The following is a 13937-nucleotide window of genomic DNA, read 5'->3' as shown; positions in this document are numbered from 1 at the left end:
TAAAAGCAGGCCGTACGGCCGCTGTCCAGGCAAAATTGCCTTTCTCGTAGCACATGCAATTCTATTTTATATACAAGTATACAAATCATAGGCCCGGCAAACCTTTGAATATCTGGAGATGGACAATATTTAGGAATTTTACAAGTAGAGTGAAAATAGCGTTTCATTTCCAGAAATCCACTTTTTCCACCTATCATGCAACCTGATGTTAATTGAATCTGTTTGTAGTTTTAACGGTTATATAAGATCGTTGTGTTATGCAACCGACATTAAGGTATATCTGGTAAGAGAAGCTACTATCTAAGTTGAACTATCATAGTTACTCTAAGATAATATCATAGATAACCTTTTATCCGGGTAAATATTAGTTCATTTAGAGTTCAACCCCACCTTAACGTTACAAATAAATAAGATAACAGACCTCTGTTTGATCAGTCATATTATGATTTACGGAGGTAGCGGAATGAACATAAATATGTAGCACGAACTACATAGACGATATACTATCATAACAGATGTAGTTTTCTTATAATGTATATAAGACATATGGAAATCACACTAAATATACTGTTATTAGTTTATTTACATACATTTTGAAATAAGCTGATTTTATTATTAAAGTATATACATATTTCATGACACAATATAACTTTAAGGGGTTGTATTTCTCATATAAACTTCAAAACATACATTTAATGAGTGTTTAAAACCTTGATATTGCTAACCAAAACCAAATGTCTACTCCGCCGCACCGACCAACTCCCACAAACAAAATGATTTTTATTGTCATAAATTCTATGCCTGATTTGAACCTAGGAGAAACTGCTTTTAACCTCCACCATTTGTGGTTTTTGAATAGCGTGCAAGCATTCCATTGCAATTTACGCCATACCGACAGCATTCAAATTGCAGCTATTTTACTGGTTAACATGTTCTAATTATATGTAATAAACTCTTTACATCCATCATTTTATAATTTCTGGCCGTTAGAAGAATGGTACGTTCAGACACAGATCCCTTGTCAGTGCTGTTGTCCCAATCTGGCAAGATATACTCCGGATAGGACAAAAAACCGAGACCCTGTGCAGATGAAATTCGAGTAAAGCAAAGTTTCCCTCATAGCACACTGTATGGCATATGCCCGTCTTCATTAGCCCAGTCAGAGCAGAACAATAGGAAGTTAAACGCCATTTCTTTCATTCATTCAAATAACGATAATATTTTGCTACAGTTAAGGAAATCATAAATTTTATGTTTTATGGGTTTGTTTTGGGACGTTTTGTTAGATGAAAATCTTCGGAAGACATTTGACGCCCGTAGACTATCATAGTTGACAACTAAAGTTAACAACGACGAATAAAGTAAACATGACTATCACTTTCTCCTTAAAACAGATGCTAAGCTAGTTGACCGACATTTTAAGTCCTAAATCGACGATTTTAGTCAAAAAAAACTAAGTGTAATTCGAGAATTTTTATAAGTATATATTCTGCTTTTATTTAATAAAAATTAAAATGATTTTATTAGCGCCTTTGTGTAAACCAGATATTAACAGGAATAGGGCAGCATTACAAAACAGTATACTAATTTTTCAATCTGGTTAAAACAAAGATCCTATTTCGTTTCGTTTTTATAGTTCAAAAGTTCGTTTAACTTTTCTTTACTACACTTGGATCTGGAAGACTTGTTATTTAACTGTGTTCTGAATGGTGTCAGGGATAAGTCAATGAAACGGTCTGTTACGGCGAGCTTTAGGCGTGTTTTTCACGGAACTGTGGGTAATAACACTAGTAACATCAATGCTGATTAGTTAATCAAATGTCTGACGTCAAAATGTCATAAGTCGGTCTTTTGACCCCTGACGTGACCTATCGCTATAACTTGTCAGATCTTCATGTAGTGTAGGTCATCGAAAGTATAAAAAAAAACGAAACGAAATATAGATCTGTATTTTAATCAGATTGCTAGTTTTTGGTCATTGCGGCCATGCTATTCTCGAAGTATGAAGTAGATGGCGCTGTGTGTGCTTAATGCGTGAACTAAATCAATAGAGCCATGCCCGATTATTAATTTATGTTAATTGTCCTGATAAATTATATTAAACTACATTTACATTTTAACCCTTTAGTACTTAGACCGTCCCGGCACGTGCACAACAAGTGGTACTTACACGAAATAATAAATGATCCTATAATACGGAAAGTCATTCACATATCTTGTGGTCTAAGGAAAATCAGTTTCAGACTGGCTCGGCCTGTCTGTCCATTTTACGTCCAATTCCACCGAAGTGATATAGCAGACAAGGGCTGTCCAGGGATGTCCCCACATTAATATATCATTTTGCACTAAATTTTTTCAAGGAACTGTGATAGTCAATAAATACAATCATGTACAAACTAATGGGTCCAGGGGTATTTAAAAGGTTTAATATAGTGATTGTTATCCGTAGAACTATATTGTGTTGTATAATAAACCATGATGAAAAATACACCACTTCTGGCTGCTGCCTCTTTCTCTTTAAATCTTTTTTTGTTATTCATCAGAGGTGATAAAAAAGAGTTGAATATTCCCTGTAGAATTTAACCCATTTTAACAAACACTCGACTAAATGACATTAGTAATACAATATATAGAACGCATATCTACATTAAACTTCATTTATCAACAAATCGCTAAAAACCTTGATCAATATTTATCTGTGAAGTATGAACTGTATTCACTTTACTTTAAAAACCGTGGAGCGCAGTAATGTAATTTATTTCTCAGTGTAAGTAAAAATGACATAATGTCAGAAAAACGAATGACTCACAGATCTAGACTCGTTCCACTGATCATGTTTAATTACATTTTGTTATTCCGGTAAAAGATTTTAATGCCTTTTGGTGGGTTATGTGAATGAATAAAATTTAGAATATGGTACTATCTATTTCTAGTCATAAAATAGCCCATTTGGTTTAAAAAGTGATCCTTCTACTTTTCATTCATGTCATTGAGTCAACTGGCGTGGTTTCGAATCCCCGGTTGCTAATCATCATAGTATAGAGATAGACGGTTCCTACATTTACTAGTCATTTTTCGTTTCGAATCCCCGGTTGTACGTGACAAGGAGAAGGGTCGTCTGTCCAACCTCGTGGGTTTTCTCCGGGTCTTCCGGTTTCCTCCCACTGCTAAAGACCCCTACGCGCAAACGAATTATTGAAATAAAATTAAACCACATGTTAGTCCCGAAATGACCTAGTTTGTGTCGAGTGGACGTTAAACACCATCTCTCTCTCTCTCTCTCTCGCTCTCTCTCTCTCACACAAACACACACACTTTTCATTCACGCTTTAAATGGGCTGGGTTTATATTATCGCCTGCCACCATTGCATATGAGACGGTTATTTGAGTGGTATTTAGCGAGAAGCCACTATGTTCTAAAACTAAAAAAAAATATTGTTATCAAAAAGAGTCTTGTGTTAATACGATTTAAACCGATAGCTATACCGTTAGCACTAGCTTCGTCTTTGGAGAATATAATGAACCTTGGAAGTATTGACCGAGTAGTACACATGTCACAGACAGAAGTGTAGCTATGAACCAAATATGACACCTCTAAAAATATACTGTCTAGTTTCTAGACTAATGTAAAGGTTTTTCAGAAGAATAAATTACATTATATCCATCAATCACGAAATCCGTGTTCCTCTTCCGAATAGTAAAAAAGTTTAGCTATTGTATAATTGAGCTTTTAGGAATTCTTAAAGCGCGCATAGTCCTATTCTTTGGAACCTTAAATGAAATGATAGAGGGTTTAACATCCTACTGTTCTGCCCGGACCTTGAAACAGACGACAGTGGGCCTACAAGCACATAATAATGCGCTATGAGTGTATATAAAGTGATTTACATTCATTTTTTAATTCGTTTAATTTAATTTCTAATCAATAATGTTAGGTGAAATATGCGAACAGTCCAAATTGAATGGCAGTCGTTTGCACCTGTTTAGTCCATTCTACACGAGTTTTCCTATGATTATTTTGCCAGACAGTGTAATTTAGCCACCTAACAGGGGATTGTATTACTGAAAAGTAAAGATGCGTAGCATTGTTCATGATAAAAAAAAGGGGTGTACATAGCAAACTTAAACCAAATGAATGTAACGTTTTTAAATGTAATCGGGGGAGGGGGGGTGGCCGAATGATTATCATAAGGTCTGTCATTGAGTCAACTGGCATGGTTTCGATTCCCCGGTTGTACGTGGGAACCTCGTGGGTTTTCTCCGTGTCCTCCGATTTCCTCCAACTGCTAAAGAACCCTACGCGCAAGCGAATTACTGAAATAAAATTGAACCATATGTTAGTCCCAAAATGACATAGTTTGTGTTGAGTGGACGTTAAACCCCATTTATATCTCCCCTAAACCGTGACTACCGTTTTCTCGTTTCGGAACTGAACCGCATTAAATTTATCGAACATTCTTTTTTAAAATGTAATATTCCATTTAATCTGTTTTTGTATCAGATGTCACATTAATAAAATTAAAGGGATATATAAGTGGCTGGGTGGGGTGGCTGTTGTCTAGTCGGAGAGACTGAGAGACACGTGGGGTTTAATGTCCACTCGACCCAATCTATGTCATTTAGGGACTAACATATGGTACAGTATTATACTAATAATTCGCCTACGCGTAAGGGTCTTTAAGAAAACACACGAGATTGGACATGAGACCAAACTCCTTGTCATCTAAGGCAAGAAAACCCACCAGCTGCTGCATTTGACAGACCCTATGAGCTGAAGCGCAAACATTAAATCAGTCAGCCCCCCACACACACCCACCACACCCACACTACACACACCCACACATACACCATCTACCCTGTAATGGAGGTCCTTATAGTGTTTTATCTTAATCAGTGTCCAGTAATACCACTTTAAATATGTGTGTACATTGTTATATCTTCCGTTCTGTCTTGTCGAGTAATCATAAGCTTCTCAACCAATCTATGTCTGGTTGAATGATAATCAGTATTATTACTATCTATACTTTAGATTTTAAGTAAAGAGAAAACTAAACAGAACGGACAAGCGATCAGTTGGTCCGGGACGAGATGTCTTGTGGCTTAAATCACGTCATGGTTTTACAGCAGAGTTCCCGACTGTTTCTTTTTATCTGAGCCTGTATCATTCAGACGAAAATTATTCTGAATGAATTGTCAACATTTGAGCCTACCTAGGTCATTGGCTAGATAATCTGGTCTTTTTTGTTTCCGTTCAGATAAGTGTAATGAGGGAGGTAAATAGCCCCAAAACTTCGCCGTTTGAAGACTAATAGGTTCTGGATGACTGAGACTAATTCATCACATGAAATTATATGTCAATGATAGAAATTGAAGCACACCCACCCAACCTCCTCACATTGTAGCATACATGGGAGCATAAAATAACCATTGCCCATAATGCTTAATCAGATACGAAACCTTACAAATAACGGATCATCCCCTCATTGTGACAGCTTTACATTTATATTTCGGTTGAAAGTAGATAAAAATACAATAGCACAACCGGTAGCAATACAAAAGTACAACTGGTACCAATTCAAAAGTACATTTTGATATCAATACGAAGTACAACTAATTGAATAGCAAATCTTGTACCAATACAAAATACAACTGGTACCAATTTAAAAGTCAATCTTGATATCAATACAAATATACAACTGAAACCAATACAACAGTACAGCTGTTACCAATACAAAAGTACAACTGGTACCAATACAAAGTAGAACTAAATGCAAATACAAAAGTACACCTTGATATTGATACAAATATACAAATAATACCAATACAACAAAACAACTGGTACCAATACAAAATTACAACTGGTACCAATACAAATGTACAAGTGGTACCAATACAAATGTACAACTGGTAACAATACAAAAATACAACTAGTACCAATACAAATTTAGAACGTGCGTGCGAATACAAAAGTATCACCGGTGGCAATACAGAAGTACAACTTGCTCACATACAAACTACAATTGGTGCAAATGGAAAATACAATTGGTACGAATGAAAGTACAACTACTGGTTCCAATAAAAAAAGAATGCAAGTTATACCAATAAAAAGGTACACGTTATACCAATAAAACGGTACAACTTATACAAATAAAAAGGTACAACTTATTATACCAATAAAAAGTAACAACTTATACCAATACAATAGTACAACGAAATTATTATTTATAAGTAGATCGTTGTAAATGCGATTTTAACTAGCAAGTAGCTTCACGAGTGTTAGGGTATAATTTTCATCTTGAAATAGATAATAAACGTGTAATAAGGCACTACATCATCTTCATATTTATAGCTTATGACATGCTAACTCGTGATAACTGATTATAAAATAGCTAAATAAGGATATAAATTATAGCTTTGTATGTACAATAAAAATAATTACACTCTATCTTTAATGATTATTGTCAATCTTCTGTTAATAATGATACGAACCATAATAGTACTAAAGGTAAGGAGCCACGGTGGCTTAGTGGGTAGGACGTTGGCTTGCTAACCTGAAGGTCCCGTGTTCGATCCCTGCGTTGGCTGAGAGAGTTCATCGGCTTTTTCCGTCATGATTTCCCTTATCAGTGATGTAGGACGGGGGGCCTGGCAAGGGACAACGTATAGTCGTTCAGATGGGACGAAATACCGAGATCCCATGTACACATTGGTGTGCACATAAAAGAACCCTTGACAGTTGGAATTCGAAATAAAAGTAGACTGTAGCGCCGCTGTCCGAGAACAATTTCCCTCACAGCACACTGCATGGCGTATGTCCGTCATCATTAGCCCAGTAGGAGCAGAATAGTCGGACGATAAACTCTATTTCATTTAATTTCACTAATGGCGGATATGATTATGATCTAAGCTCTAAGATTCTCGGGTCTTTTCGGTCTGTGCTGCTTGAGTTGAAGTATACTTATACTATCGGATTTTCATACCACAATAAAGGAATATGTAAAAGGGTAAAGTTTTGATTCTCTACAGGAAATGGCTTTCCAACTGTAATTGGCGTGGTTTCAATTCCTAGCTTGTACGTGACGAGGGGTGAAGTCGCCTCTGTTTCCACACCCACTGTGCAAGTGAATTATTGAAATAAACTTGAAGAAATGTTTGTCCCGAAATTACATGGTTTGTTTCGAGTAGACGTTAACCCCCTTTCTCTCCCTTTCTCTCCTAGCTGTGATTTGATTTTGGTATAATCTTGCGACGCTTGCGTTGTGTTTTCTTTTGCCTTTTTTATGCTGATTCACGCGATGTCTGCTGTCCTTCTATGCGTAGCATCTGACATAATCATCATAACATAATTAATTTTTAAATCGTATTGGTTGATAAGTTCTTATAGAATTAGCTTCAATATAGTTTTCCAATACGATTTCACTAATGCCTATTCTCAGATTCGGTTAGAGGCCAGCTAGTTGTCGGATCAGGTTTAAGACGGGGAGTTAAATAATGTTAGGCGTATTGTCAGATACGATTAATAGAGACAGTTGTGTTCGATAAGAGTATGGATTATAAGGTCAAATGGTTATGACTGTTGGTTATGTAATCGTTATAAGACAGAGGTCGTAATGGTAATTCTACATAAATATATAATATATAAATGGAATGGGTTTTAACGTCCTACTACTCTTCACCGATTGGGCTAAAAGAAGGCGGACATTGTGCTTTGGGGAAGAGTTTGCCGGATAGCGGCCCTACGGCCTACTCTTATTTCGAATTTCGAATGTAACGCATGATAAAATATGTATATATGTCAAAGATTTAATATCTGTTTTTAATTATATTTTCTGTGATATTTGTTTTTATTTACATTTATATATATCTGTGATATTCTTTAAATTTGTCTTGTTAAATTCACCAGTAATATAGCCCGGTTGGAGCTGACCTACCATAAAACTCCATTACATTTCATTCCAAAATGTTACGTTTAGCAAATATTTGAAATAACCACTCTTTACTGAATATGTTACTATTAAAAAATGCCAAACATGCGCATATGGTAGGCTGTTTTGATGGATCTGTCGTGTACCATTCCTCGTACCAATATTCATTATTTACTCATTAACCGTTTTATTTAAATACGTATTGGGCGATAGAACAACTTTGTTTCTCTTTATATACTAAATAAAACACAGATATTCTCTAGGATATGAGAGAGCGAGAGAGAGAGGAGGAAGAGAGAGAAAGAATGGGGTTTAACGTCCACTCGACACAAACATGGTCATTTCGAGACTAACATATGGTTCAATTTTATGTCATTAATTCGCTTGCGCTTAGGGGTCTTTAGCAGTGGGAGGAAACCGGAGGACTCGGAGAAAACCCACGAGGTTAGACAGACGATCCTACTCCTTGTCACGTACAACCGGGGATATGATCTATTAAGCTTTGTTTAAAGAAGATCCAAGTGGGATTTTCCACAAACACAATGACTGTGTTAAATCTATACATTCGTAGCTTGTCTTTTGGCCATGAAATTAAGTTCTCGCAATAATCAACCAATATTAGTCACAATCGACACACATCGGGAGCAGCAGTGGCTCAGTGAATAAGACGATGACTAGCTAACAAGGAGGTCTCGGGTTCGCTCTCGGTGTTGGCCGAGAAAGTTCCTCGGGATATTTCCATCGTGGTTTCCCTTTGTCAGTTGTCAGTTGTTAAGGACGGAAGTTCCTGACGAGGAACAGTGTCTAGGCGTTCGGGTTTTCATCGTGGTTTCCCTTTGTCAGTTGTGCAGGACGGAAGTTCCTGACCAGGAACAGTGTCTAGGCGTTCGGGTGGGACGAAAAACCAGGGTCACGTGTACACACTGGATTGCACGTATACGAATCCCGGTCTTACAAGGAAAGGTGTCTAGGCGTTTGGATGGTATGAAAGCCATTTGCTTGCACGCGCAAGAATCCCTGGCTGTTGGAATTTGAAATTTATCCCATAGTACACTATGGTGTATGCCCGCCATAACCCAATCGATGGGAGCCACGGTGGCTAGGTGGTTAAAACGCTGGCTCGCTAACTTGGAGGTCGGGTGTTCGATCCCTGCATTGGCCGAGAAAGTTCATCAGGATTTTCCGACGTGGTTTCCTCTTGTCAGTGGGCCTGACAAGGACAACTGTCTAGTCCTTCGGATGAGACGAAAAACCGAGGTCCCGTGTATATATTGGAGTGCACGTAAAAGATCCCCTGACAGTTGGGATTCGATATAAGAGTAGGCGATAGTGCCGCTGCCCGGGCAAAATTTCCCTCATAGCACACTGTATGGCGTATGCCCGTCTTCATTAGCCTAGTATAGGAGCAGAACAGTAGGACGTTAAAACTCCATTTCATTTCATTTCACCTAATCGATGCAGAAATATAGGACGTTAAACCCCATTTCGTGCCATTTCCTAAATTCACGAAAGACTCAACACAAGAGATGGAAATAAATAACAAATTTCCTTTTAAAACTGTGGTGAATGGATCGATCAAGGTTTTGTTAATGCTGAATGTGGATCTCTTTCTTCAACATCCATTATTTTTACATTAACTTTTTCACTCAACAAAAACTCTTATACCAATTATTACATTACGTTAATGGCTTTGGTTAAATTTTTCAGGTTTTTGATGCTGTGATAGTGTTGATATCGTTTCTAGTCGATCTGGTATTTCTCAATCGACTGCCTAATTATGAAATCCAGGACTTTGTTTTTATTCTCGCCTTTTTATTGCCCTGGAGAGTAATGAGAGTTGTAAATAGTAAGTAAAGTTGAAATATTTTAGCTAACATTAATTTTCTTTAGATTTTGCGAGCCGCGGTGGCACGTTAACTACGAGGGATCGATTTCTGTTTTGGCCGAGAAAGTTCCCCCGGTTTTCCATTAGCACATTATGGATGGCCTGACAAAAACACTGTCTAGTCGTTCGGATGGTATAAAAACCCGATGTCTCATGCACACATTGATGTGCACGTAAAAGAACCCTTAAAGGTGGAATTTGAAATAAGGGTAGGCCGTAGAGCCGCTGTCCTGTCAAAACTGCTCTCACAGCTCACGGTATGGCGTATGCCCGTCTTCATTAACCCACACGGCGCAGAAAAGTAGGACGTTAAACCCTCGTTTCATTTCGTATTGTAAATGTAGCTTAAGTTAAGCTTATTCGTTTAGAACCCCTTATGAGACTTCTAATTTAAGGAGATTACATGTTGTAATGCTGTTATGACAGAGAGCACAGATTGCCGATTTAACAAGCATGTCCATGAGTTGTGATGCTGCATTTACCAAGAATAATGCATTTATGTTATGACAGCGAGTACAGATTGCCGATTTAACTAGCATGCCCGGTTGCCAAATATTTTTCTTGTTGTATTTAATCGAAATGATTAAAAGAGTTCACTGTTCCCCAAAAACAGGTTTCGAAAAAAATAAATAAATAATTCCAACCCGTTTAGATGTAAGTAAGTCTTTTAATATATACCAATGTCTATCGCTGTCCATTAAAACATGTTTACAAAAAAAAAAAAAAAAAAAAATAAATAAATAATTCCAATCCTTTTAGATGTAAGTAAGTCTTTACAATATACCAATGTGTATCGCTATTCTTTCATTCTCATGAAAATGTTGTCTATACATACTGCCCGCGTAAAACGGAAAATATATTTTATACTATATTTAATTGATAAATCCCCCCCTTTTTATCTCTCATTCCAAAAAAAATCAACCCTTTTTATCTTTCATTCCATAATCTATTCTAAGCTAGATAAACTTATAATATCATTAAAATCTGTTATACAATGGTTTTTTATTCACTCATATCGTATTTGACGCGATTCTGAAAGGATTTGAATCTCATGATGCACGGAACTGATTTCGTTGCAGAATAATATTAGGCGGCGTTCTGGTTTATATCATCTGTCATTTGGTATCTATAAAGCCTAACATTATTCGGCTCAGGGGTATATAATAATGAATAAAGGATTCAGTCGACCCGTAAATGTTATTATACCCTCTGAAATGTATTAGACACTACCAAAGACATGGTCGTAGAAATTGGAATAAGCACAAGTAACCAGGATCAGAGGCATTACCAGATTTTAGTCACATTTGGAAAGAAAAAGTTGAATTTGTTTGAGCCCCGCCTTTGCGACTTCCTTGAGATTGACCGATAACGTCAGGCAGTTTGGTCAGAATAGTTAAAGTAACGCTGCGCCATTTGCATTTATCGCCAAAATATTCAATTTCTTACGGCTAAATTTACACTATAATGTACTCAGACATAATTAAAATATCACCCCCCCCCCCCTTGGAACCATTTTAGACTGATAATTTAATTATTGATTACACTTTCACATGGGATTCATATTGCCTTAAATGACGCAATGAGGCTTTAAGTCTGGCTAATTTTCCATCTAAACGCGACATTCTTCTTGTACAAATTTACCAGAAATTTTAAATAGCTCTTATATTGGACCAGCACAACGTAGACTCTGATTCTTACAACAAAAAGATAAGCTGTTAAGCACCACGGAACACATGCAATATCCCCCACACACCATGTACTCTAACTGCTCGAACCGGAAATTGAAGCTGTCTCGATATGTTTTAAATCTCGTGTTTAGTCCCGCCAAAAAAATAAATAATCCACTTCATTGACTGAAAATATCAAAAAGTTAATTTGGAGTATCACAAAAGAAAATATCATTTTAAGAAATAAATCAATATTTTTTTACCCATTATAGAGGATTGTGTTGAAGCAATGATTAAGCTTTCGAGTTTCTCTACAATCAATATTTTCACACCAAAAAAAGCGTTTTCAATTATTGGGGTTACGAAACAAACAATGATCATGGCAAAACAGTGAATCGAAAATCAATGAATTTAAAGAAACGCTAGAAAATTACGCTTGTTGGCTGTTTCCAATGAAAAAGAGCAGGCAGGTTATAAAAAACCTTTATTACCAATTATGCGCTTCACATAGGTTTTTGTTTTGTTTTGAAGACAACCAGAGAGACCCCACGGACTTAAGCCTGTGAACTTTCTTCTTGTCACATACAAACCCAAAATGGAACCCATCTTCAATAGAAGACTTGGTCTCACTTTAACTCCATACATCGTATCAAGAACTTCGCGTAATACTCTGCATTTTTCACCTCTAATTTCTATTGGTTACTGACCCACCTCGTGACCTCTCAGATTCCTCGATAGAAAATTTCATTGCGCTTTCCAACTGAAATGTCTAGCTGTGGTAATCGAGTTGCAAAGTTCAAGGTTCGATCAATGCAAACTTGTTGGAACTTTTCCACTTAAAAATATTTCCGAACCCTCTGGACAAGTAAAATAGGATGTTATAATGGATAATTTACACAACAGGTAGGGCACTTAAACATCTAATACTTAGAATAAGGCTAATATTTATTTACTGGAGCTGTCAAGCCAGCAAGAGTGTTATTGTCCCTTTAAAGCGCTCTATATACTGCAATTTAAATCAAGTAAAGTAAAATTGAAAGAGCGACTCGACATAAAAACTCAAATCGCAAAATATTGACAAAACACATCGTTAATCATTTTTCTAATATATTTTATGGGGTTTTCATTATTTTGTTAATATTTAGTCCAAGGTTATCTGTAATACCGAGAACCGTTGATTCTATCGGATTACAAAGTTCGGAAATTGATTTAACAGCTTCATACAGAATTCCCGCCATTTTAATGTGAAACTGAAACCGTCTATTCAGCAACACAAGCTGATGATTGGAATCTAATTCAAACATGAGTCGCGGTGGCTGAGTGGGAAAAACGTCTCGTGTTCGATCCAGGTGTTGGCAGAGAAAGTGAATCGGGATTTTCCAGCGTGGTTTCCCCTTGCTAGTGGTGTATTCCGTAGGACCTGACAAGGGACGAAAGTCGATACCCGGTGTACACATCGGCGTGCACGTAAAAGAACCCTTGGCTGTTGACGGTTGAAATTCGAAATACCAGTATGTCATTGTATGGAGTATGTAGTATGCTCGTCTTCATTGACCTAGTCCCGTTTTCATTAACCGAGTCGGAACAGAACAGTAGGACGTTAAACCCCATTTCATTAGCACAGTCACAGAACCTTACCACGTCACACATACTCTCCCGGTTGAAATAAAATACACTCCAAAAAGTGCCCTGCCGTTTCATACACGCAGAACCGTGTTATTCCAACTCAAATACAAGCAGCGTAACTGTTATATACTGAGCGCCATGGAAAACGCATCACTTAAGTCTTTCGTATAACAAAATGATCCTGTAAACATATCTTATTTATTTTGCTTCTTATTGTGAACAATATTCAAATGGGAACACATCAATAACAACACATTTGTACACTTATGCATGTTTAATCTGTAATCAAGGGTACAAAATCAGAGGGGTCAAAACCAAAAGAACGACACAGATGTCAGTAGCGCGTGTGTCCTCCACGGGCCATCATCACGATAGGCTACAGCATAAACGCGATCCCTGCAAATGTGTAGGGCGGTCCGGTGATGAAATGTGAAGCCCCTCCACACCATTACACTCCCCCCACCCCATCGATTCGTTTCGAAGAGGCAGAAGTCTGCAAGACGTTCCCCAAGACGTCTCCACACACGTTGATGGCCATCAGCGTGATAAAGATGAAATCGACTCTCATCACTGAAGAGCACACTTTGCCAGTCTACTCTTCTCCATGTCTGGTGTCTTGAGCCCATATCAAACGCCGCTGACGGTGATGGTCCCTTAGGATAGCTCCAACATAAGGTCGTCGTACACGGAGTCCTACTTCTCTTAGACGTCTTACGGTGTTGGCACTTACTGGTCCTTGTCTTCCGAGGACTGCTGCACCTGTTCGAGTCGCTGGGTGGAATCGGGACGCAGATGAGTGACCCGGATGTAGCGGTCTTGAGCCTGGGTTGTAAC

At 37.5% G+C, this 13937-nt stretch overlaps 1 protein-coding gene across 2 annotated transcripts in view; it reads left to right on the top strand.

Moving 5' to 3' along the window:
• LOC130013177 (uncharacterized) overlaps window positions 1-13937 on the top strand; it is a 120585-nt gene that overhangs the window by 98090 nt on the left and 8558 nt on the right. For both annotated transcript variants that reach the window (XM_056101877.1, XM_056101876.1), the window contains one exon: window positions 9633-9771. In XM_056101877.1, the coding sequence (XP_055957852.1) occupies window positions 9633-9771 (139 nt within the window). The remainder of the gene's footprint in view (window positions 1-9632; window positions 9772-13937) is intronic.

The sequence above is a fragment of the Patella vulgata genome, chromosome 6, assembly GCF_932274485.2.
Source record: "Patella vulgata chromosome 6, xgPatVulg1.2, whole genome shotgun sequence".
Lineage (NCBI taxonomy): Eukaryota > Metazoa > Mollusca > Gastropoda > Patellidae > Patella > Patella vulgata.
Note: the sequence above shows the minus strand (reverse complement) of the source record. Positions and strands in the feature narration are given on the sequence as shown.